This window comes from Malaclemys terrapin, chromosome 10 (genome assembly GCF_027887155.1).
Source record: "Malaclemys terrapin pileata isolate rMalTer1 chromosome 10, rMalTer1.hap1, whole genome shotgun sequence".
NCBI lineage: Eukaryota > Metazoa > Chordata > Testudines > Emydidae > Malaclemys > Malaclemys terrapin.
The window spans coordinates 13,480,982-13,507,242 of NC_071514.1; the positions used below are offsets into that span (position 1 = coordinate 13,480,982).

The 26,261-nt window shown below is 47.2% G+C and overlaps 1 protein-coding gene across 1 annotated transcript in view; it reads left to right on the forward strand.

Moving 5' to 3' along the window:
- The window catches only part of AGBL1 (AGBL carboxypeptidase 1), a 387,636-nt gene that overhangs the window by 31,263 nt on the left and 330,112 nt on the right, over window positions 1-26,261 (forward strand). Inside the window, exons 3-5 of the mRNA XM_054043152.1 lie at window positions 1,158-1,304; window positions 2,332-2,463; window positions 5,854-5,947. Of these exons, the coding sequence (XP_053899127.1) occupies window positions 1,158-1,304; window positions 2,332-2,463; window positions 5,854-5,947 (373 nt within the window). The remainder of the gene's footprint in view (window positions 1-1,157; window positions 1,305-2,331; window positions 2,464-5,853; window positions 5,948-26,261) is intronic.

The window sequence follows — 26,261 nt, forward strand, 5'->3', positions numbered from 1 at the left end:
ACACTGCTGTAGTGGATTTCCCCGCAGAAAGAAAAAGTACTTGGAACTGTCAGGAGAATGAACAGCTTCTCCTCAGCTTCACTTCAAGTGGTATGAAATCTCCTGCATGGGTATAGTAATCCAAAATCCCCACACACAGAGACAACATTATTTTCAAAGTCTCCTCTATCTGCATGTTCACAGTGAAGATGATTCTTCAGGGTGTCCGGGCCACGTGAAGGGAAAATAAGTTGCCAGCAGAGCATTTAACCTTAATTTTTCATCAAAATTTCCTTTAGTTGAAATTTTTCCAACTAACTCTAGTTGCCAAAATGCAGGGCTCTGTGTGAGTGTAGTTTTTACTTCCCTAGTGCAAGCCTCATAGGTTCCTACTTTACATTCTCCCCCTCCCCCCAACTCCATCAGAGACATCATAACCGCAGCTGTGACTCTCTGTTGGAGTCTATATCATTCTTCAATCAGCTAGATGGATTCAGTGTGGATGATATGAGCCCCCCGGGGACTGAATGTACTGCTTCCACAATACTCCCAGCCTGGGTTTCCAGTAGAAAACTTCACAGCTGGCCAAAGATGCCTCTGGATTATGATCTGTTGACACAGTAGGACCCAGAGGGTTAGCATTTGGTTTCTCTGGAGACCTTATTTGTTTGGAGGCTGACACCAAAGCTTTCCTAGGATTCATTCCCCTATCCTAGGCACTGTTGAAACTCTTTCCTTTCACTTATTTAACTTACAATATCTAGGGAAAGATCACGGAGCAGTGCACTCCTTTGAAATCTGTCAGTGTTTCTGCTGATTCTTCTCCAGCTCATTTCAATGCACACTGAAAGCTTCAGCAGGTGGTGGCTTATATAGATAATAGCAGCTGGAGCAAGAAGCAGCATCACGCATAGTTTTGATATAGAGCAGAGATGGGCCTGAACCACAACTTCAAACTCTGGGGGGTGTTTGAAATCCAAGTCCAGATGTACATTTTGCAAATGCCCTTTTATTTATAATGGTCTGAGCAAGAAAACACCAGAGAAGGGTCATGTAGCGGGCTTCTTTAGGTCAGATAAGCATCCTCTGAATCATATAATGTTCACTTATTGCTATGTTTAAAGCTCTGCGACAGGCAAGTTATTGACTATCCCTCCTTTTAAATTTTCTGCCCTTAGGAACAGACCGACGAATTCACTACATGATCAGCAAAGGGGGGAGTGAAGCTTTGTTGCAGGCTCTGATGAATGCTGCACAGATAGCCCAGCCAGACTACAGCATCCTTTTACCTCTGCTTCGCCTGCTGGCTAAAGTAGGCCAAAGAGGTATTGCTGTGCCATTATTACTTAAAGGCTGGGGAGGGAGGAGCAGAAGGCTCCAAAGGTCACAGTGAAGGTCAGTACTGGAATCTACCAGTGTTTTAACAAGTCAGGACACTTTGCACTGAATGCTGGCTTGGTGATTCGGGAGTGGGGCAGAGTGTTGTAAGACCTCATAATGGTTTCCCCCTCTAGTGGCTAGAAGTTTGTACTAAGAATATAAGCACCGCTGATGGAGATCCAGGTCAGAGAGATTCTATAATGGAGTTCATTCTGAGCTCCTGAACAGCATTTTGTGTCACTGATAAAGCCCAGCTGGGCAATAAGTGATTCCCATACAAAACATGGTCATTTACCAAGGCTCTTTCTCTTGTGACTTGGTTTCTTGGTATCCCAATAACACATTCAAAAACATGTTTCACTTGCTGCTGTGTCTCTATCCTCAGAGAGATTGTTGTCCAGTGTTTGCAGCACAGCTAGGATGCCTGAGCTTTGTTCTTCACACCCAACGTTCAGTGGAAGAGTTATCTGGGAAGCTCTACCATTTTTATGGTTTTGTTTTCTAGGTACTGCACCTCTACGTTTCTGGCAATTGGCCATCTGCAAAAACAGCTGCCATTTTGTGAGACAGAGCTTTGATGCAGCATTTTATAGAGGAGATGCACCCACGTAGCTCTTTCTTGTGGAGACTTTACTTTAGTTCTGTCTTGTTCCCCTTAACTTAAAATAGGTCATTGAAACTGAAATTACGTGGTTGTTCTTTGCATATGAAAAATGTGACACCGGGCAAGTCACCAGACTCCTCTGGGCCTCATCTTACCTATGTGTAAAAGTGAGGGGGAGAATACTGATTTCCCTCACAGGGGTATTGTGAGGCCTTAGTAATAAATGCTGTTTGTAAATGCTTTGAGATCTCCCTATAAAACTCCTGTTGAAGGACACGGCGTGATTACACCACAGCATGCAGCATTTCTGAGTCACTGTGAAAGCCATTCTTTATTTACCATCCTTTCGTTCCTGTTTGCTTTCACAGACAGGAAGTTCGGGTTGAAAGTGCAGAAACTGGAGGCAATTGATGTGACACTGAGCATGGCAAGGAAAAATCTGACTCACCACCTGAATCTCATCCACTGTCTCTGGGTCCTGCGGGTTTACGCCTCTAGTGGTAAGTGCTCCTTTCCATTTCTCATGCCAGTGAGAGTCGGAACTCCTTCTGCAGTTGCTACAATGCAAGCTAATGGTCCCTCTGCTACAGAGACGTGCATCTATAAGCAGCCTATTGGCATCTGTGTTTGATAACAGATAGGAGCATATGCAACAGCTAGCATAGCTCTAGGTATGCTCTCATAGAAGGGTAACTCTCAGAGGGATCTTTCACTGTAAGATTCAATGAACCTACTCATCCAAAGACTATAGAAGATAGAAAACAGCTATGTAAAAAAACCCAACATTCAGTCCAAACGATGTAGGATCCTTCCCTTCAGTCTATTCTAGATGTCTTAGGTACTCACATGGCCCCTAATACGATCCTCCTCAGAATCATTAATGCATTTATGCTCACAAGCCCCCTGTGAGTTAGGGAAGTGCTATTATCCCCATTAAAAAGCAACAGAGGGTCCTGGGGCACCTTTAAGACTAACAGAGGTATTGGAGCATAAGCTTTCGTGCGTGAATGCCCACTTCACCAGATGCAAGTAATGGAAATGTCCAGAGGCAGGTATAAATCAGTATGGAGATCACGAGGTTAGTTCAATCAAGGAGGGTGAGGTGCTCTGCTAGCAGTTGAGGTGTGAACACCAAGGGAGGAGAAACTGCTTCTGTAGTTGGATAGCCATTCACAGTCTTTGTTTAGTCCTGATCTGATGGTGTCAAATTTGCAAATGAACTGGAGCTCAGCAGTTTCTTTTTGGAGTCTGGTCCTGAAGTTTTTTTGCTGTAAGATGGCTACCTTTACATCTGCTATTGTGTGGCCAGGGAGGTTGAAGTGTTCGCCTACAGGTTTTTGCGTATTGCCATTCCATATCAGGCAATGGAATGGCAATACATCCAGCTTTCCAAATCTTTCCTCCTAAGATTTAATGTTCCTGGCTGGCAGACCTCTAGGTCTTGTATTTACACAGGAGCTGCCCTTACTGTATGGGCCTTCTCAGGCAGGCAGCCAGCTCCCAGCATTCAGTCCCTCTGCCTGAGATAAGCAGCATTTGAAAGAGTGAGTGTAATAGAGACAGCAGTTGAAATGTGTCTTAATTTGGGTTACAGAGCTGCAGCTTCACCCAGAACTGCCTCCCACACTGAGCCCCTTTCCACACTCTCTCTGCTCTCATTAAGTGCACCTGCATCCCAATTCAGAGACTTCAGCCCATTGCACTGTGGCCTTTAACCCTTTCCGTTCATGTCAGGACCTTGAGCCAGCACATTGCTCGGCCGCGCTGCTTCGCGCCGCCCCCATTGGCCCGGGAACGCGAACCGCGGCCAGTGGGGGCCGCGATCGGCCGAACCTGCCGCGTCAGCAGGTAAATAAAACTGGCCCGGCCCGCCAGGGTGCTTACCCTGGCGAGCCGCGTGCCGAACGTTGCTGACACCTGCTCTAGTTCATTAAAGTGACCCTAAGCTCCCACTGCAATAGTACCTAAGCATCTCCATAAGAAGCTGGTGCAAAAATTGAAACGTTTTGTTCCCAATCCCCGCTGCCCCCCAATTTCATAGTCAAAATCTCTCCTGTCACTGAGTTCCTACGTCCCACCAAGGGCCTGAGGGGGAATTCATCACTGTGCTGTGCCGTATAGGCCTAATCCTTAGGATCTGCACAAGCTCCCCTGGTGAATCCCACCCCAGTGTCTCAGAACGTCCTACCTCCTCCACCCCATGCAGCACTGGCTCTGTTAGTTCAGTGCCACATCTGTACACAGCCAGGACATAGCCGTTGTTCTGGGATAGGCCCAGGCTTTTACGGATGTGGTGAAGAACTGGAGAATTTCCTTCCCTCCAAGTCATCTAATTCAGTGGTTCTCAAAGCGGGTCAGCCGCTTGTTCAGGGAAAACCCCTGCGGGCCGGGCCGGTTTGTTTACCTGCCGCATCCGCAGGTCCGGCCGATTGCGGCTCCCATTGGCTGCGGTTCACTGCTCCAGGCCAATGGGGGCTGCGGGGAGGGTGGCCAGCACGTCCCTTGGCCTGCACCGCTTCCTGCAGCCCCCATTGGCCTGGAGCAGTGAACCGCAGCCAGTGGGAGCCGCAATCGGCCGGACCTGCAAACGTGGCAGGTAAACAAACCGGCCGGGCCTGACAGGGGCTTTCCCTGAACAAGTGGTGGACTGGCTTTGAGAACCACTGATCAAATTGACTAGAGCAGTAGAGAACCCAGGAGCATATAACACCCCGAAGGCTCCTTGAGGGTAGGAGTCTAAGCAGCCAGCCCGGCCTTGTTAAGATCTCACTGTAGCTGCCTATTGTCCTGGGTTCCTCCTTTCCCAGCGTGGGCTGCCAGCCCTGTGTGCAGCATGCCTCCCAGTCTGCGGCGAGCGGAGTTTAAGCAGCCTTGTACGCTGCATTGTCCCAATGAATAGTTTGCTATTGTGAAAGTAGCCAGGGAGCCTTCCAAGACTCTCCATCAGCAGGATGACTTGGCTGAGACCCGCACAAGCTGATGGGCCCTTTGGCAGCTTTCTGGCCAGTGGGGGATAGTTAGTTACAAAGCAGCCAAAAACCCCAGCCTTGGGCAGGCATCCAAGCCTCCCGCTGGCTGCTGATGGGGATGTTGATTTCTCATTCTTTCCCCCTGTTAGGACAATAAACTGTCCTTTTTCAAAGCACTTAATTGTTTTGGGCTGTACGCCCTCCCTGTTCACCTCGAGAGCCCCCATTATTAGCTTCACGCACTCGAGCCCCTGAACCTCCCCTGCTCTCCCCTCTCTGTGTGAGGTTGGAGGTTTGATGATGGACTGTTGTAGGTTAGCTTTAAAGCCAAGCAGCCAATTTCTGTGCAGCCCTTTCCCCAATATGCCACTGTGTCTGCCTGCAAAAGTTAACAGCATTGCCAAGGGAAGAATTAAAGATAGCAGTGGCTGAGGTGGGGCTCCATCTGTACTCTGAAGTACCTATCCCAAGAGCAGAAAAAACTGGGGTTAGTGCAGAAAGGAAAGAAATCCTTCTCTCCTATCGCACTCCAAGCCCCTAGGAGATATTCCACGTGCATGGAATTGCCCCTGGAAATTGTGAGTGGATTGGTTGGCCCCATTTAGCCCTAACCTCTCTCTAGAGAGTGCAACATCTTCTACAAATGATGAGGCAACTGTGAGCTACTTGAACGAGCACAGGGCTAAGAGTTAGGAGAATGGGGTTCTAGTCTTGAATCTGTCTGTGAGTCATTCTGTGACCTTTGATCTCTATGTGCCTCAGTTTCTACATCTGTAAAATGGTCAAAGAGACCCATTGGGAAGCCCAGAGAATCTTCTCATAATCCCAGCAGCTCCTCCTCTCTTCACTGCTCTACCTGTAACTCCAGCAACCCAAGCGTACTGCTCTGGAGCTAACTCCCTGTCTCTTTTGTTGTCACAGTCTCTGCAGGAACCAAACTAGGCATTAATGGCGCCATGGAGCTGCTTTTCAAAGTCATCACTCCTTACACCAAGAAACACTCCAGGACAGTCAGGTAGGCAGCAGCTACAAGGGAGTCCATTTGGGTCTGTCCGAGTGTAGTTAATATGCCAAATATACAGATGGATGAACAGGTTTAGATCAGAGCTAGAATGAGCTGCACTGGTCAGAGCCAGACCTGGAGCCAAATGTTTCTAAAGTTCTAGGGGTGTCTGGAACCGGGAGTTGGGTGCCACTTGTAAAGAAAATGAAATCAGAACTGACACAACTTCACTGCAAATGTGAAATGAACATGTTTAGAGGTACAGAAACATTCAGCGAATTGTCGCTGGGCCCTGAGGATTCCCGGTGCATCACACTGCCATGCTGGGGAATGGAGTTCAGGTTCCAGCATCCGTCCCTCGCTCCCCAGTGTGGTGAGGCGTTAGGAATAAGGTGGAGACAGCCCCTCTCAGCAACTGATGATAACAAGCCCTTTGTGTCACGCTGCAGCAGGCTTCTGCTCCATTTGACCCGAGCGATGCAGTGATTGTCTTAAAGCAGAGCTTTGCCCAGCCCTTCTCAGATGGAGAGTTGTGATTGGCCCAATGTGGGGCTTTTAATGGGATGGGATCCCTGCCACCTCCAATAAAATCCTAATATCTGGGTCTATTTTTAAGCACATGGCAAATGTTGTTTCAAAGTGACTTTTTTCTGTAGAGACTAAACCTGCTCTGCTTCTCCAGCTTGCCACTAAAATTAGCCATGCAGCTGTCTGCCCCGGCCCTGTCCCCAGCCAGTTCTCAGGGTAAGATTTATGAGGCCTGCATGCCTGTAATGGGGAAGGAATACGTGGGTGAGGATAACAATCACCAATGGCTTTGCACCAGCCCAGCCTGCTACAAACAACAGAGAGAGAACGCAGGCTGCTACTATGCATGTCTGTGCAGTGCCCTACACTCACAGCTCACACAGCCAGGCACATGGTCATGAGCTTGCTCATGCAATATTCAATATACAAGTCTGTGCAGTGCCCAGTGTGGACAGCTCACACAGCCACGTGCTTGCTCACATAGCACCCGATGTACACAACTCACACAGACAGCCGCATGCTCAAATACTTGCTTGAACACAGGGTGTACATTCACTCTCACAGGTGCTCAACCTCCTAACCACTTCAGGCCCTGCCTCCATTCCAACCCTTCTCCCAAGGCCCCACCCTACCCTGCCTCTTCCCACCCCAACCTTTCTCCCAAGCGTGCCCCGCCCTTGCTCCGTCCCCTCCCCGCAGCACCTTCTGCACACAGTTGAAAGCAAGAGGCAGGTGGCACAGGGAGGGAGGGGAAGGAGCTGATTGGCAGGGCTGCCGGTGGGTGCTGAGCACCCACTATTTTTTTCCTGTGGGTGCTCCAGCCTCGGAGCACCCACGGTGTCGGAGCCTATGCTCACTCTGACTTGTCTCAGCAAGGGTCATGGACGATAGAGAGGCAGACAGGAGAGTCTATGATGCTAGACGGAGGGGGTGGCCCTTGTGTGGGTGCTGTTAGTGGCCCTGTGGTTGGCAGGTAGGGTGGGTACAGGCTGGGCACTAGTTATAGGCCAAAAGGTCTAGAAGGGAGAAAGAGCAGATGGGCGTGCGTGGACTTAGAACTCTGATACTTGCCGAACCAACTAGGTCATCAGTTTACCATGCTGAATGAGACCATTGGTCAGTTAGGCCCAGCATATTGTCCCTGTCAAGGGCCAATACCTGGTATTCTAGGAGAAGGTGACCTAACAACCAGCCCAAATCTCACAATAATGCACCTGGCCAATTATACACTTTTGATTTGAATCGCTTCCCACCACCTAAGGTGATCAGCTTACACCTTGACTCATGACGCTGTCATTCTTTAAATACAGTGTAACAATGGCACGCATTGCTCTTTGTCCTACATCTGTCAGGCTTTTGGGAATCTGGCTGAATGGCTCGCTTTGCTAGCTGCTTGGTTCTTAAGACCAAGCGGGCCCAACAGATGTACAGCTTCCTGCAGCTGCCTTGTTAGTGGGACTCAATTAACTTCTGCTGTGGCTGCATTTTCGGCCTTCCGATAGTGTGGTACTTGGTGGAGGACAAACAGAAGAGCAGGTTCCCGGTAAGCGTTTTTTTTTTCGGGAAGGAATTTTTTCGGTGCGGGCTCTTTGGGAGAGGAGGGTTAGGCATGCATGCCTAGATGTACAGATGTACAGCGCTGTGAGTTAAACCTGTGCAGCTGAGTAGGGAAAGCGCTGCAGTCTGTCCACACTGACAGTTGCCTAGCGCACTGTCATGGCCCCATTTGCGGCAATTGCAGCGCTATTGGGAGTGGTGCATTATGGGTAGCTATCCCACAGAACACCTTTTCCCATTCTGACGCCGTGGGTTGTGGGAAGGGGGCGTGGGTGCGGGGGATTCTGGGTCCTGTCCCAATGCCCCTTGATGCATCGCTTCACATCCCAGAAATCCCTTTGTTTCCATCCACCTTTGGCGCCATCTTTCAACGGTTTCTGTGCAGCGCCATCTGTCTGCAGGAAATGGAGTCCGAACTGCTGAGGCGTATGCTGATGAGTCTCACCAGCACGTCACATCTGGCTGTTGAACTATTCCTTAAGATCCAAAGTGACAGTGAGAGTGAGGGTGAGGAGTCCGACGATGCTATTGAGCCACGTAACGCGTACAACACGAAATTGCTTGTGGCATTCACGGACATGCTCAGCACCGTGGAACTCCACTTTTGGGCTCGGGAAACAAGCACCGAGTGGTGGGATCACATCGTCATGGAAGTCTGGGATGACGAACAGTGACTGCAGAACTTTTGGATGAGAAAAGCCACTTTCATGGGACTGTGTGAGGAGCTCGCCCCCACCCTGCGGCGCAAGGACACGAGATTGAGAGCTGCCCTGCCAGTGGAGAAGCAGGTGGCTATTGCAATCTGGAAGCTGGCAACTCCAGACAGCTACCAGTCAGTCGCAAACCAGTTTGGAAAGTCGACCGTTGGAATCGTGTTGATGCAAGTTTGCAAGGCCATTAATCGCATCCTACTCAGAAGAACCATGACTCTGGGTAACGTGCAGGAAATAGTGGATGGCTTTGCACAAATGGGGTTCCCTACCTGCGGAGGGGCGATAGATGGGACGCACATTCCTATTCTGGCACCACCTCACCTAGGATCTGAGTACGTTAATTGGAAGGGGTATTTCTCTATGGTTCTCCAGGTGCTTGTGGATCACCGTGGGCGTTTCATTGACATTAACACAGGCTGGCCCGGAAAGATGCATGACGCACGCATCTTTTGGAACACTTGGCTGTTCAGGAAGATGCAGGCTAGGACTTTTTTCCCAGAGCGGAAGATCACGGTAGGGGAAGTTGAAATGCCCATTGTGATCCTTGGAGATCCCGCTTACCCGTTAATGCCGTGGCTCATGAAACCCTACACAGGGAGCCTTGACAGCAGCAAGGAACCGTTCAACTACAGGCTGAGCCGGAGCCGAATGACTGTGGAGTGTGCCTTTGGCCATTTAAAGGGCCGCTGGCGATCTCTGTATGGGAAGCTGGACTTGGCTGAAAACAGCATCCCCACGGTTATATCCGCATGCTGTGCCCTCCATAATATTTGTGAAGAGAAGGATGAAAGCTTCACTCAGGCATGGACCTCCGAGGTTCAACACCTGGAGGCTGAATTTGCACAGCCAGAGAGCAGGGCTATTACAGGGGCCCAGCGCGGGGCTGCAAGGATTAGGGATGCCTTGAGGGAGCAATTTGAGGCTGAAAACCAGCAGTGATATCGGGAGTGAAGTGCAGTAGTTTCAATCTTTAGGCATCAGTGTCTGCTTAGCAGACAAGCAGACTTGCAGTGCCTGTTTATTTCCTGGGCTAAGGAGTCTTTTACTTTATGCAATAATAAAGAATGTTTTCAAAGCCAAAGAATCCATTTATTGAAAAGAAAAAAAATATTTATTGAAAAGAAACAAGGGGGTGGAGTGGGGAACAGTACAATCACAGATTCGCGTATGTCCTGTCTGGTGTGCTGTGCAGTGAGTGCTGCACTGCAGGATAGCTATACTGCATGGTGATGGGGGTTGAGTGCAGAGGGTAAGGGTCGTGGTTTTCAGGGCTGGGTGGTGAAGATACTGGTATTAGAGGTAGCGGGTGGCGTGAAGAACATGGAAGTTGGGGAAAGTGGGTTGGACATGACAGTGGGGCACAAAGGAAAGAGTTTTGGGACAAGGGCTGTAGGGAGAGTGGCGTTTGCGTTTGCGGTACTGCTCCTCTTTCTGCATGGCTACCAGCTCCTGGATAGCATCTGCTTGGCGCTCCAGGATGCTTATGAGCCTATCAGTGCTTTGCTGCCAGTGCGCGGTGCTTTGCCGCTGGTGTGCTGCGTTTTCCTGGTGGATCCTGCTTTTGCTCTCCCTCCAGTCCTGTGCTTTCTCATTCTCTTTAATAGATTGCTGCATCACTTCTTGCAGCATGTCTTCTTTGCTTTTTCGCGGTCTCTTCCTGAGTCTTTGCAGTCTCTGAGCAGGCGATAAGAGGGATGGCTGAGGTCTCAAGGTTGATGCTGCTGTATAGGCAAAATGCAACATTTAACAGAGACAGCATTGTTTATACCAGACAGAGTAATGATTCCCCCCACACTTAAGGAGTAGAAAACACACAGGGTCTACACAATAGCATAATTTTCCCGTCCGAAACAGAGCACACATATCCCATGGGAGCCTCAAAATGGTGAGTAAGGGGGACTGATTGTTTCAGGGCTGCACTGTCCTCTGGGTTTCTGTGCCTTGGGGAGAGCCAACAGCTTCAGGGGGCACCTACATTGAACACTGTCCCAACATTTTCCACATGAGTTCATCCTGGACGATATCTCACTGCTGAGGGTGACCTGGGAAGCAAGGGAGGGTCTTCTACTGCAATGCGACTTCCGCCCTGGCCCATATGCAGCTTGCCTGTGTGCAGCAATGGTCCCCCCCGCCCCTTGCGGCACAGTGGCACGGACACGTTAGCCTGGCTGGGACAAGGACCATGGAGGCTCTCCCGATAAACCTGCGCAAGCGCATTGCACACATTCTGTATGAGACATTCGAGGAAATTACCGAGGCCGATTACCGTGATGTGATAAACCACATCAATGCACTATTCCGCATCTAGGCATGCATGCCTAACCCTCCTCTCCCAAAAAGCCCGCACCAAAAAAATTCCTTCCCGAAAAAAAGAAAACGCTTACCAGGAACCTGCTCTTCTGTTTGTCCTCCACCAAGTACCGGCCGCTGCGACTGGCTACCTTCCTCCTGGCTCGAGAAGAGCTCCTGGCTGCATGGCTCCAGGGATTCCGGGGTGTCTCCATCCGGCCCACCACCATCACTCCCATTTTCCTCGTCCTCCTCCTCTTCCTCCCCCCCCCACCACCACACCGGCTCTGAAGTGTCCATGGTGGTGCTCGGAGTGGAGGTGCGGTTAATCCCAAGTATTGCATCAAGCTCTTTGTAGAATTGGCAGGTCGTGGCGGGAGCACCCAATCGGCCGTTTGCGTAGCAGGCTTTGCGGTAGGCACTCCGCAGCTCCTTCACTTTAATCCTGCACCGCAGGGTGTCCCTGTCATGGCCCCTTTCCATCATGTCCTTTGATACCTTCCCCAAGATATCGTAATTCCTACGGCTGGAGCGCAGCTGGGACTGGACAGCTTCCTCCCCCAAACACTGATGAAGTCCAGCAACTCGCCATTGCTCCATGCTGGGGCTCGCTTGGCGCGTGGAGGCATGGTCACCCGGAAAGATTCGCTGATAGCACTCCACACCACGCTGGGCTGAGCAAACAGGAAGGGGATTTTTAAATTCCCAGGGAATGTAAAGGGTCGGTCACATGGTTGGTTACCTGAGGCCAGGGCAGTAGAGTTTGAACTGATGACCAGAGTGGCTAGAACAGGCATTGTGGGATACTGCCGAATAATTCTGGAGGCCATTCACAGCGCATTGGGCGGCCACACTGGCGCCTCAGCACTGCAGTGGCAGTGCAATACTCGCTATTCCTCTCGGGGAGGTGGAGTACATGCAGCGCTGCAACCACAGAGATACAACGCTGCAAATGCCTTGCCAGTGTGGACGGGGAGTGAGTTACAGTGCTGGGGGAGTCTTTACAGCGCTGTAACTCGCAAGTGTAGCCAAGGCCTTTGAGCCTGGGAGGAGTGCAGGACATTCCTTGTGGAGTGGTTCTGATATCACCCGCTCTGAGAATACTGTCTCCTACTTTCCTAGACTGTCCGAGCCCCTTCCAACATTCCTCTCAGGTCTTGCATTATCTTCAAGACTCAGGATCACTGGGGAATTGGTTAACATGAAGCTGCGGGACCCAGAATATGTTCACTCCAGAGCGCCTGGGCTCAGATACTGTAGCAATTGAAAGTGATTGATGTGTTAATGCCTATATTTAACTGAGTAGGCAAATTCTCCTCCCTTCCCACGCCCCGTCCTTCCTATGGAATTGCTGCCTGTGATTAGAATAGTGTTAGTTATAGTAGCACGATTGTCTAACTCTACGCTTTCTAGCTCAGAATGTGAGTGTAATAGGACTTGGACTCGTATCAGTTCAGTATGATGGAGCATGGCTGGTGAATTTTGTACCCGTGAAAGCTGTCCTGGAAGCTGAACTCCTCTATATACCCACTGCACAGATAAGGCACAGACGGAGGCAATGAAACCTTCCTCCTTTGTCCTCTACTTACCTGGGCTTCATGGGGAGTTCTGTCTCGATGGCCCTGTTTAGCTACTGGCTCTCTGCTGAAAGCGGCTCACAATACTATATACATACTGGTGGGTTTTGTGAGGTGCACTATGAAGTGGGCTGAGACTTCACTTTAGGAGAAGAAGGGCAAGCTGAGGACCTGCTAATAAACAGTGCATTTCTTTCTGACAGCAATGATTTTGGTTTGTCGACAGCAATACTTTCATTTTGTTTCCCTTTATCCTGCTCACTAATGCTGGTTGGGAACTTTTCCGTCAGTGTTTTTTGATGGAAAACACAGTTTTGATTTTTGGCTGAAATTTTGTCATTTTTCTGTTGGAAAAATCAAATCCAAGCATTTGGGTTTGGTTCGGATTGAGCCTAAGCAAAATGTTTCATTCTGAGTCAGTTTGATGTTAATCTGTGTCCGCCTGAGCTGCCGTGGTGCCTTGTGGGAGTTGTAGTCATCCTATGATGACAGGTGAATGTGGCATCTGGGTCCTGGAAGGAGCAATCCCCATGCTCCAGCCCACAGTCCTTGTGGAGAGACGCAGGTTAACCTGCAGGACCTGAACCAGCAGAAGCCTTTTAGCCTCCCAGGGGGCCAGCCTGGAGCACATACTTTTAATTACATTTTAAGAGCAAGGAGCAGCTGAGCATCTCCATGGCTGGACTGGAGACAGATTGCTCTTCACTAGAGGAAATGCTATTAACTTCGGCATAAACCTCTTTTGGTTTAAATAGTATGTTTGTTCACAGCTTGTTGAAAGGCTTTATTTTCCTCTTGTTCGGAAGAAGAGAGGCTGCGCCTGTTTCCAGCCCATTTGAAGGCTTTGCTCTCGCTCTGTTCCACAGAGAAGCAGAGACTTGGTTTACTGGGCCATGGGCAGTGCTCTCAGAGACTACTGGCGTGGATTTAGAGTCTAAAAATTGGAACTCCAAAGTGCAAGGAGAGTTGGAGATTCCCTCTTCCCTCAGCTCTAAGGGACTCCAGGGACAATGAAAATCTCTGGCATCTTTAAATGTAATCAGAAATTGGTGTGAGAGTGTGTGTGTGTAAAGAGTGTGAAAATGTTCTGTTTTCTGGTCAGCTGTAACTAGAAATCTCTAGTGAGGCAGAGGGAGAGTAGTTTGCTGTGGTAGAACTAGCTGAGCAAGAGAGCATAGGTTTGTTTTTGGGTTTCTTTCCAGCTCCTGTTTGGAACCTAAAGAGAGACAAAGGGGGTGGCCTGGGCTATTTGGGGAGGTTTTGCTCACTGTCTCATTCCAAACAAGCCCCTGATCCTCCCCTTTTCCCTGCCCTTGACATTTTCGTTCAGTTTTATAGCTACATGCCACCAGGATTTGCCCTGCTGTTGGGAGGAAGGAACAGCTGGCATCCCCCCGAGGGCTGATGTTACCTTTACTTTTTGATCAGCTGCCAGGAATGCATAATGGAAAATACACCCACTCCAGTTACTATGTCCTCTCTCATGGATGTACTCTGATTCTACTAGCCCAGGCAGTAGAAGCACCAAGGTCATTTTAAGAGTCCGGCCTGTAGATCCCCAGGATCAGAGCTATTTATTAAGCCAGCAAAGACATGGAAACAAGATACATAGTGCTATTTATTTTTCACATTGGCAAAGCCATGGGTTATTTAAACACAGGCTCTTCCATGCCCCTACTGACCTCTACCAGAGTATATACCAAGTGGCTCTAGTTCCCCCTTAGACTGTAACTCACGGACGTTGTTGGTCTCAATTCAGTGTGTAAGGTACTCACATTGTTATGCCATGCTTGTGTGAGTCTACCCCAAAGTAGCCATATTTGAAAGAAAAGGCAAAACTTTATTGAATTCTATAAGACTTTTTCATAAACATCCACAGGGTTCTATAGAACTTTGATAAGGCTCCATTGAATTTAAGTGAAACTGAAGCCCTTTCAATAGACTTTCTTATCCATCTTGTAGTGTTCTGTGGCAGAGAGAATTCTCTGTTAAATTTTATAGGATTTTTTTAAACCCTGAAGAGTGGTTCTCAATTTCTGTAAAAATGATGTGGGCTTCTTCCATGATGGAAGGACTAGTGTCCTAGGAAATGGTAAAAGATGATGCCAAATGTACCTAAGTAGCCCAGACTCTTAGGAAGAGGTGAGACTTAAAGAGACAGGGTGGAGTTTGTTGAAGGGGAAAACAGCACAGCAGAGGTATCTTGGGCCATGAGGGGGCACTTGCATAGTGGCCAGCCCTGCCAAAGCTAATTCCGTTGAAAATTTGACTTATAAAAAGTCTTTGAGTAGTATTTGCCCACTGCTATTTTTGCCAACTCTTGTGATTTTTCACTCCTGTAAACACGTTTCTGAGAATCTCAGCTTCCATTTGTGGGTTTTTGTTCTTTGTCTTTTTTTTAAATGAAAGTTTCCAGCCCTCATGATTGCTGAGGAAAACTTGAAAATGTGACCCCCTCCCCCACCAAAAAAGCTCAAAAATCAGAAGACAAATTAAAAAAAGAAATTTAGAAAAAATCTTATGACTCTTTGGGGGCTGACGCCTGGTTTTTGAAAGCTTGGGGTTGGCAATACTGTGGTGCCAGAAAGTAACTCATGTCAGAATGTGAGAGAAGGGGAAAATCTTCACTGGAGCTTTATAGCCGGGACTTCTTACATTAAGAGAACTGATTCAGTCACTTCTCGAGTCATGGAAATCAGATTCTCAGATGATTTGAATAGTTTGGTAAATTGGTTGCAAGTAAACAAGATGCTTTTTAATAGGCTAAATGTAAATGTATGCATCTAGGAAAAAAGAACATAGGCCATAATTACAGGATGGGGCTCTCTGCTGGGAAGCAGTGACTGGAAATGATTTGGGGGTCATGATGGATAATCAGCTGAAGCATGAACTCCCAATGTGATGCTGTGGCCAAAAGAGCGAATGCGAACCTGGGATGCATAAACAGGGAATTCTCTCCACTCCTACTTGAGGTTATTTTACCTCTATATTTGGCATAGGTGCGACTGCTGCTGGAATACTGTGTCCAATTGCGGTGCCCACAATTCAAAAAGGATGTTGATAAATTGGAGAGGGTTCAGAGAAGAGCCAAGAGAATGACTGAAGGATTAGAAAACATGCCTGATAGCAATAGACTCAAAGAGCTCAATCTATTTATCTTAAAAAAGGGCAGATTAAGGGGTAACTTGATTACAGTCTATAAGTATCCACCTGGGTAACAAATTATTAATAATGGGCTCTTCAGTGTAGCAGAGAAATGCATGAGACGATCCAATAGCTGGAAGTTGAAGCTACACAAATTCAGGCTGTAAATAAGATGTAAATTTTTAACAGTGAGGGTAATTAATCATTGGAAAAACTTACAAAGGGTTATGGTTATTTCCTGATCACTGACAACAGTTAAAGGAAGATTGAATGTTTTCCTAAAAGTTATGCTCTAAGACTTATTCTGGGGAAGTTCTATGGCCTGTGTTATACAGGATGTCAGACTAGATCAGGGGTTGGCAACGTTCGGCATGCGGCTCACCAGGGTAAGCACCCTGGCGGGCCGGGCCAGTTTTATTTACCTGCTGATGCGGCAGGTTCGGCCGATCGCAGCCCCCACTGGCCACGGTTCGCCATCCCAAGCCAATGGGGGCGGCGAGAAGCCGCGGCCAGCACATCGCTTGCCCGCGCCGCTTCTCGCCGCCCCCATTGGCCCGGGACGGCGAACCGCGGCCAGTGGTGGCCATGATCGGCCGAACCTGCCGCGTCAGCAGGTAAATAAAACTGGCCCGGCCCGCCAGGGTAAGCACCCTGGTGAGCCGCGTGCCAAACGTTGCCGACCCCTGGACTAGATCATCCCAAAGGTCCTTGCTGGTCTTGGAATCTATGAAATATCAAGCTGAACAGCGATTAAAACCAAAAACCAAATAACTGCAAATCACTCTATTGAGTCTGTGTTCAGTGATCCTGCATGGGTGACTGACCATCCAAGAATGATGCTGTGGGATCAAAACACATGAAGAGCTGAGACATGGAAGTGCAAACAGTGATGGTAGCTTCACAATAGTCTTGAAATAGATACAGAACAGTACTTTTCTATAAGAGAGATTTTGCTTGCACACATCACAGGCACTTTGGTTTTCCCCTCTCCTGCTCCAAGCAGCCTCCCACATCCCTTCTCAAAGCACACTTCTTAAGACAAGATAAAACGGAGATGTTGAGTTCTCCTGAAGGATGACCTGGTTAAAAAGTGATCGGGTGCCTACTTTAATAAGGAAAGGAGACATCATAGTGGCATCAGATCAATGTCCACTTTGGATATAAGGAGAAAAAATGTGGGGTCATTCAGGTAGAGCAGAGAGGGTTGACTACAGTATTGGAATTATTCCCAGGTTCTTGGGGCAAAGCTTTTGTTACAACTAGCGGAAAGATACATGAAAAACACCCAACCATTGGAGGAGACGGTTTGGCCTCTGTAATAGGGCTGGCTGCCACGCAAGTGCCCCCCTACTGGCCTGGGCACTTGACCTAGTGAAGGCAGTTTGAGGTCCCCGTCCTTTAACTCTGCTAATCATAGGAGCTATGTTCTATCACTGGCTGACTACTGTGTACATTTGTGGCACGCTCCATTTCCCCATTGTTCTGAAATTTCAGTGCTCTGGTTGAACAGGAGTGGGAAGCACATGTCTGCCCCACCGCTCTCTGGCCACCACCAGCCAATATTTTGAGCATGAGAAATGAACTCAGCACACCGACATTCTGATTAGTTCCTCGGCAACCTGATACAGCGGCTGCCATGACTGATGTGTTGTGAGGAATAGCCAGCAGACAGCTTTATGCATGTGTTTTATCTGGCACTGGTTTTTGATACGAGATTGGAGGCGAATCATCCTTAATTCCTCTTGTTGGTCTGTGATTTCTTGTTAATCGTGTTGAGCTGTTTGGGTATTTAATTGGAGGATAACACATAATTCTGCTGGAATGTGATCAGAATTAATCATTGGTTAATTCCCACTTATTTGGAAGTTGCTATTTGGCTACTTGATCCCTGTTGAAAACTCAGAGGAGGGGCTGAAATATGTCTCCTGGACTATGTCACTGGCAGAATTACATGCTTTCTTTCCAGGTCTGATTGACATAGAATTTAGTCTAGAACATCCTACTAAATAAACTGGTAGATATTGTTTGGATGGAGAGGGATGGAGGATGTCAACAGGAGAGGGAAAAATGGTCTATTCAAGATTCTCCTTTATACCAAGTGGCTATTCATTTTGGTTAATATCTTAGATGACATGGAACAGAGATGAGGACATCATTGGGATAAATAAATAAAATGCAACATTTGAATGTAATGTAATGAGTCCTTGTAATAGGACAAATGAGGTCTGAGCCAGAGGAGACTTTGTTTATGCAGATCCTCATCCTAGGTTCTCCTTGTACAGTCTATATTGCTTCCTTAATAATAAGTAATAAAATCTTATTTCATATCCGTGCTAGCTCCGAAATAGAAATGCTTTGCAAATATAGTTACACCGAAGAATTATCTGTTATTGGCCATGTACTGTTAATAACAGAAGGAGAGAGAAATTGAAAAATTAAGAGGCAGAGTCAAGGGAGAAAAGAGATTCTTTCTGATGAGATTTGAAAATAGATGGAGAGTCAATGAGGCTGAGAGAAATACTGCACAGGAAAGTTGTTCCAGATGGCAGGAGCAAATAAATTCGTACAGAAAGCCTGGTGCCATCTATTGGTAGCTGCAAGTGTTAGGCAATTACCACAGTTAAACAGCTCTCAAAAACCATTGTATACAATATTTGACAAACAGATAGAAATCCACTTCCACATTTAACTTAATTTCTATAAAAAAGGATGGGAAAGAACAAGTTGACTCATTTAATCAATAGTATTATTCCAGAGGAGATAAGCTCATTGTTGATTTAGCTCACAGAGATCAATGGCCATTTCATTTCTATTCCAGAAATGGAATGGTTGGGGCTAGAAAGACCTGATGCTTCCTAGTCAAGGGATTTCTTTGCTTTCCCATTATATCATCCCCTTCGCTGGCCTATTGGGTTATGTTTGAAAAGATGGCATCAGGGCAAGGTCTTGCTATTCCCCGTGTCTTGACTTTCACACCCAATGGCTATAGTTGTAATTCACAGTTGACTTTGCATGATGTCTTTTGAGGCATATCTCCCATCCAGCCACAGATATTATTTGCCCAGTCTAATGAGATAATCAACTCTACTTCATATAGGATCTTTCATGCAAGCTGAATACCAGAGTGCTTCCCAGAGTTAGATAATACGTAAGCAATAGTGTGATGTACTAATTATCAGAAGGGAGAGGGATCAGGAGGTACTTCATAGTAAAAGGAGAAAAGAGCCTCCGGATAATTTCTGAAAATAGATGGATTATGGTTAAGGTGGAGCGGCGGAAGAGATGGCTCTCCCATTGTAAGAAGTGGAAGTCAAGAGTCTGGTGTCAGTTGAGAAAGGATAGTTGTATGGTTACAGCACTGGTTTGGGATGTGGAAGGCGTAGGCTCAGTTCCTGATTGTACCACAAATTTGCTGTGTGACCTTGGACAAATCACATGGAGCCAGGGGCTTAGCACACACAAATGGGGCCTAGTTTCCAAAATACCTTAGAGCCCATTTTGGAACCAAAATAAGGGCATGATTTTCAAAAGAGCCCCCAGCATCTGATGTGTTGAGTTCTTTTGAAAATTAGACCCTTAGTCTCTCTGTGTGACAGTTCCTCCTTTTTACACATGGGGTAATGATGCCTCCTACCCCACAGGGGTGCAGCGAGGAAAAATCCATTAACATTTGAGGCTCCCAGATACTATGGGGTGGGGGAGAGGGGGTATGTGAGCAGGTAGAGACAGAGATGATCCATGTGGCAGTCAGTAGAAATCTATGAACGGCTGCTGCTTTATGCACAGGAAGGGCATCTTTTGAACTGGATTGTGGAAGGAGCGAGTGAGGGTGGGGTGCTGTGCTCACACTACCTTCTGCGTGTATGAGAAGGGGGTCAACAGCAAAGCTCTAGGAAAGCAGAAATATTGATTAGCAGGAGTTGTTTGGGAAGCCAGACTGTCGGCTAGCTATAGCTGCTGCAACACTTACACCAAGGAAACCATAGGCTGTCATCCCTTTGTTTTGTTTATGACCTAACTGAGCAAACACCCCTCCACCCCGCCCCATCCCCTGGGGGTTGTGACTGGATGGAGGAAGTTTCTATGTGAACCCTCTCTGAATTCTCGCCACTGAGGAGATAAGCAAGCACTCTCCCTGCCTGTTTGCTTGGCTCCATTCCCATGTGTCAACGAGACAAAGGAAGAATCCCCCTTGGAGAGTGCTGAGCTGTATGATGACATGCGTTTCCTGATAAGGGGCGGGGAAAGCGTGAGCAGATAAAACTCAGACCACACACTTGGGTGTCAGCACATCCATGTTGGTCCAGTAATCTGCTCCCAGGGTAGAGATATTGATTGTATGTATTTTGGATTTTTATTGGTATGGCACCAAAGTGTGCCAGGTGCTTCACAGAGCAAAGGAAAGCGTAGTCCCTGCCACAAAGAGATTACAGTTAAATACAGATAAGGGTATGGACACGTGATAGGGCGAGGAGGACCAGAGGGAATACCACGGTTATAGCAGTAAGATCCCACAGTTATTCAATTAAGGCAAATCCTTTTTACACTCAGAAATGTTTCTAAAGAACTTCCCAGTGCTGCTATGTCTGTTCAGTTCTGCCTGGCAGAGCAAGTGTGACTAGACCAGGGGTCGGCAACGTTCGGCACGCGGCTCGCCAGGGTAAGCACCCTGGCGGGCCGGGCCAGTTTTATTTACCTGCTGATGCGGCAGGTTCGGCCGATCGCGGCCCCCACTGGCCACGGTTTGCCGTCCCGGGCCAATGGGGGCGGCGAGAAGCGGTGCGGGTGAGTGATGTGCTGGCCGCGGCTTCTCACCGCCCCCATTGGCCCGGGACGGTGAACCGCGGCCAGTGGCGGCCGCGATCAGCCGAACCTGCCGCGTCAGCAGGTAAATAAAACTGGCCCGGCCCGAGCCGCGTGCCGAACGTTGCCGACCCCTGGACTAGGCCTTCAGCTGCCCCCACCAGTTTCAAACACTGTATTGTTTTGTACACAAACAGGTGTAACGTGACACTGTGTCAAAGTCCTCAGCAGCCGGCCTTTTACACTAGGAATCCTCATGCGGTTGGCGTTGATGGAGCTGAACAAGGGTTAGCAACGGTGGGTACTTATGAGAGCATTTCTCTGGTGCAGATCTGCTCTTTGGTTTCATGTATACAGTGGACTAATAAATATGACTGGCTCACTTCTGGAAGAAAAGTCCCCAGCACTCAGTGGTTGACCTGAGGCCCGGCTCCCAACACTGTTTGCACAGTTAGTCTGATGACTGTGGGGATGGGGAGGGAGTATTGAATAAAAGAGCACCTTAAACACAGCGATGTTCAGCCCAAGTCTACGTGAATGTGGTGAGGTAGGTGAAGAAGAGGGTTTTCTGATGGGTGCTGCTGCAGATGCTGTACGGGTCCCTGGCTTGATAACGCTGTCAGTGCTCTTCTTACCAGCATTATCTGCAGGGCAACACTCAGGATGGCAGCTATGAGAACAAAACCTGTAAATAACCCTGTAGCTGTGCGGCCCTATGCTGTGTTCAGAGAAGTGGGCTGGAACACATGGAGGAGAACCTGAAAACTTTGAGGAAGTGGCTGGTGAGGAAGACCAGTTCTTCACTGACTCCAAATATGGCAGAGGCAGCAACTTTGGCAATGAAGCCTCCCTCTATTCCTGAAGTGTAAATCTTGAAACTGTCATGGCTCAGAGATTGGGCTTTACAGCTGGCTGCAGCAATAGCCGGACCATTTAGGAAGTCAGATAAAATCATCAGATGATTTTGGCTTATGCACTGAACTTTCCCCTCCTGTTAAATGGAACAATGTTGTTTGGACTTTGCGCAAGCCATATGACATACACTCCAATAACATGACAATGCCAGCTGGGTTCAACTCCCACTATCTTGTTGGGAGTGGCGGTCTGTTGATTTCGTGTGTGTGGGGGGAGGTTGTTTAAAATCACGCTTGCAAGTCTGCAGTCATGCCAACTTTCGCTGCTTTCCAAATCGTTCTATGCAGAAAAACAAGGGCACATGGTTGAACCAGCCTGATAACATTTAGATTTTGACTGAGCTCCTTTTAGCTCTATCCGTTTATTTTTATAGCTGCAGCTAGACTCTTCCACCATGGCTGTTATCTAGTTTGTTCTTACGTACTGACCAGAGTTTGGGTGGGTTGGTTGGGAGATCTCCAAGAAAAAAAATATATATATACAATTCATAAGTTATAACTTAGGTTTCTGCAAATACTGGTCAAAAATGTCCCCTCAGTTATATCACTAATCTCAAGTGGCAACTGTGCAGTGTAACCAAGATGAGAGCGTGGCTTGATATTTGCCAAGTTCTGAATTAATAATTTTCCTTCTAAATATCCCATCCAAGTACAGTACTGATCAGGCCTGGTGCTACAAAGCTGTTGAGATCTGACCCAACAGCTGGTTCCCAGAGAGTTGTACTGGCATATCTGAGAAGAATTTGACTCCTTTTGATTAATTCAGGAAGTGGCTTTGGTGAGTTAATAGGGAGCGCTCTCCTCTCTGATTGCGGGACTAACTGTCCCATTGTGGTGCTAGAGAAATACCAGATTTGTTTGTGCAGGACACCTGCCTGCATCATCCCCACTGGTGTCTTCACTGACGCAGTCTTCATTCTCCCAAGTGATGGTGCATTTCTTAGGGCATCTGTTCCACTACCCCCGTGCTTACTATTAAAACCTCTTTCCTTGACTTCAAGTCCAATAGATCCCAAACTGTGGTCTCTGCATCACTCAACAGTGGTCTGCAGAGAACAGGGGGCTGGTGTCTTTTTTACACCTGCTAAATTGAATTAAAAAGAGCTTAAAATGCTTTTCTAACATTCCTTTTCCCATGTAAGCAATTGCTGTTGATGCCAAAGGGACTTTATATGTTTCAAATGGGAGGAGAGGGGTCAGGATGAAAGGAGAGCTGTCCGTGGGGCTAACTATCTGTTAAGATTTGACTCATGCTCTGCAGAAGTATGAACAACCCCCCCTACCCCCCCGATCTAGAGTGATAATGTTTCTTTCACATTCATGGTCTGCACTGACACTTTGAAGAGCCAACTTTCAGCAAGGTGCATGGAGAAATGAGCAGGTAGATTCAATCACCAACAAAAATAGACTCTGCTTTATATTGGAGATGTGTTTCCTACCATGCCTGTGATGTGGCTGTCTCCCCACTTCTCTGCCCTGCAGCTAAAAGTGATTCCCTGCCTGGTGGCCAAAATCGCTGTTAGCACATCCTGCATGATGTTGTCTGAGACCCTCCTATAGAACAGAGGCATCATTTTACCAAGTGAGCCAAAAGGGAGTCTCCCTCTTGCTGAGCCACTATAGACCAGATGTTTAAAGGTAGTTAGGCCCCTCAGTCTTTTGAAAATCCCACTAGGCACCTATCTGCATATTTAGGTGTCGAAATACCTTTAAAAATCTAACCTCATGTGCCTTGCCTTAGCTGGGTATATGCCAACCCTTCCAGTTCCTCCTCCTCTCTCTCATATGCTGATAATGACCAAGTTATTTTGGAAACTGGCTGTGTGTAGTTCTACTACGGCTGTCTTGTAGCGGGGTAATGACTTTCTGAAGTTTCCAGCTGAAGTTCGCTGTGTGTATATGTCTGTGTTTGGAGGGTGTTCCTACCATTAGTGACTACTTGTGATGGTGATTCGCCTTCCCAGCACAGGCAGATTCTCCGATGATAAATCCTCATTTGCAACAGCAATGGGAAGCTATCCAATTTGGTTTGAACTTCATTGCATGCCCCCAGAGGGCTCCCTACTTTTTCCAACCCAGCTTGCAGGTTTGATGTGCAGACAATTGCTGCAGGACTGTGGAGCTGCTCATCTTCCATACCATAGACCCTTTTCATATGCGTGTATTATGCAGGGCTTGGGGAGAGATCACTCTGTCTCCAGCAAGACAGAGACTGTGGAATGTCAGACTGCAGAGAATGGCAGGACTGCTTTTCCACTATACTCTTATTGAAATTCACAGACATGGTATAACCTCTCCTCCTTGCTGTGGCGTAGCAGCATCTGTTTACCCCAAAAGTTTATCCTAACTGTGACGAACACTCAGCAAACCTACTTAGTGCAGTATGTTCCTGACACATCTCATATATGTGTGTGTTGTGCAGAAATACAATTCCCTCCCACCCTGGTACAAAGTTTGGAAAGCGTACACATCAACTGGCTATTGGCATTGATTGCACGTGACTGGAACAGTGAAGACTGAATTTTCTGGATCGGGGCCAGATTTTTTGAGGTATTTAGGTGCCTAAGGATGCAGATCAGTGCCTCCTGAGTTTTTCAAAAGTGCCTAAATAAGTTAGGTGCCTAACTCCCATTGAATTCAATAGGATTTAGGCCCCTAAACTGCATAGGAGTTTTTGAAAATCCCACTAGGCACCCATCTGCATTTTTTGGCACCTAAATAACTTTGAAAATCTGGCCCAAGGTGCCCAAAACGCATGTGTAAAATAGAAATACTTAGCATTTCTCTACCACCTTCATCCATTGATCTCAATCTGTGATTTACCAACACTAATTAATTAAGTTTATAGCATCACCCTGGTGGGGCAGGCACATACACATAGGGAAGTACAATGGAAATTCTTGATCTGCCTAAGGCTACACATTAAGGCAGTGGCAAAGTCAGGGGTGAGGGGTTGGGACTGACAATTTCCACAAATTTTCCTCCCCATTTTTGTTGAAATTTCATTTAGATGAAAACTTTCCAACCAGCTCTAATATCAACCTACATTCAATATCAGTGTATAGAACATGTATACATTGCATAATCCCCATCTGTAAAATGGGGATAATATTACTTATCTCCTTTTGTGGAAGGTGGAAGGTTTTGCTATATACAGATGAAAAGCACTGCACTGTTACTAATCTTTCCAGTTACTCCCTAATGCAAATGTTTGTGCAGTGGTCATAATGATGCTTCCTGCATTGTTACCAGCTGCAGTCAATGCATGTGCCCCACTTGCAGTTAAACAGTGATTTGGAGGCTTTTACGGAGTCAAACTGCAGCCCTAACGCCCCAGTCGGACCTGCACAGTTGGACCCCAGTGCCCACTCAGAAATTCAGGGTTGAGGTGTGTAAACTGGAGGATTGCATCACGTGGAATTACTACTTGTTTACACACATTTCTTCCTGCAGTACAGGGAAAGTGATCCTGAGTGTGTCTGTACTGCAATTCAAAACCTGTGGCCAGCTGGCTTGGGCTTGGGTTGTGGGGCTGTTTTTGTCATGTAGATGTTTGGGCTCGGACTCGAGCCCGGGCTCTAGGGTCCTGAGCAGTGGAAGGGTCCCAAAGGTGTACAGCCCATTAGCCCAAGTCACCTGGCACTGGTCAGAGGTGGGCTTTTAATTGCAGTGCAGTAGAACCTCAGGGTGATGAATACCAGAGTTACGAACTGAGCAGTCACCCACACACCTCATTTGGAACCGATGTTCATAATCAGGCAGCAGTAGAGACCAAAAAAAAGCAAATATGGTACAGTACAGTACTGTCTTAAACATAAACTAGTACTAAAAATAAAGGGAAAGCAGCATTTTTTTTCTGCATAGTAAAGTTTTGAAGCTGTATTAAGTCAATGTTCAGCTGTAAACTTCTGAAAGAACAATCATAGTGTTTTGTTTAGAGTTACGAATATTTCAGAGTGACGAACATTCCTGAGACATACCCTCTATTAGCCATGTTTGCATGTGACCACCAGCTGCAGTGGTGTGTTCTAGAAAGGCCTGCGAGCTAGTTCTCCTCTTTAAATCATTATCTTGAGCACTTTCCTTTGGCTGGACTTTATAGATGGGCTTCATCTGAACAGAACCAGAGGGGAAAGTGAAGTGCTATATAAAGCTATTAAACTGATGTATCTGAGACTAGTAAAATGGTAACATTTTTTTTCATGATTCCATTAGATTAAAAAGAACAACATTTTTCCCTTCCAGTTCCAATATCAGTCAGTCGTCTTTTTCTTTCTGTTGAGACAACCAGAGGGTCTTCAAAGAAAGGCTTACACAAGTTAACTCCATTTCCAGGAACAGGGGCCCTGTACTGTATTCCACCTACCTCCATCTCAGTGTTGCATCTTCACATATCTAATTCTTTCCATATCTATTAATTTTTAAAGATTTTTTTAAAAATTGTTGTTTTAAAATTTCTTTTTAAACATACATTGCAGGTATGACTGAAATCAAAGCCATATCTCCCATCCATTACGGCAGCCTTGTCACATCCAGTAAAGGATACTTTTTAGTGAATAATATTTTACATCTTTAGAGCATCCCAAAGTACTTTATCAACATACAGTGCCTTGGAAATGCTGCCATCTCTGGGATGGAAGGTGCTAGCCAATGAGTTATGCTGTAGGAAGAGAAGGAGAGCTTGGCTATGGACCTTGATTACGTTGAAACCTGCCTCCCATTTTGTTCTCATAAATGACTGTGGGCATAAATAAGGTGGGCGAGGTAATATTTTTATTGGACTAACTTCTGTTGGTGAGAG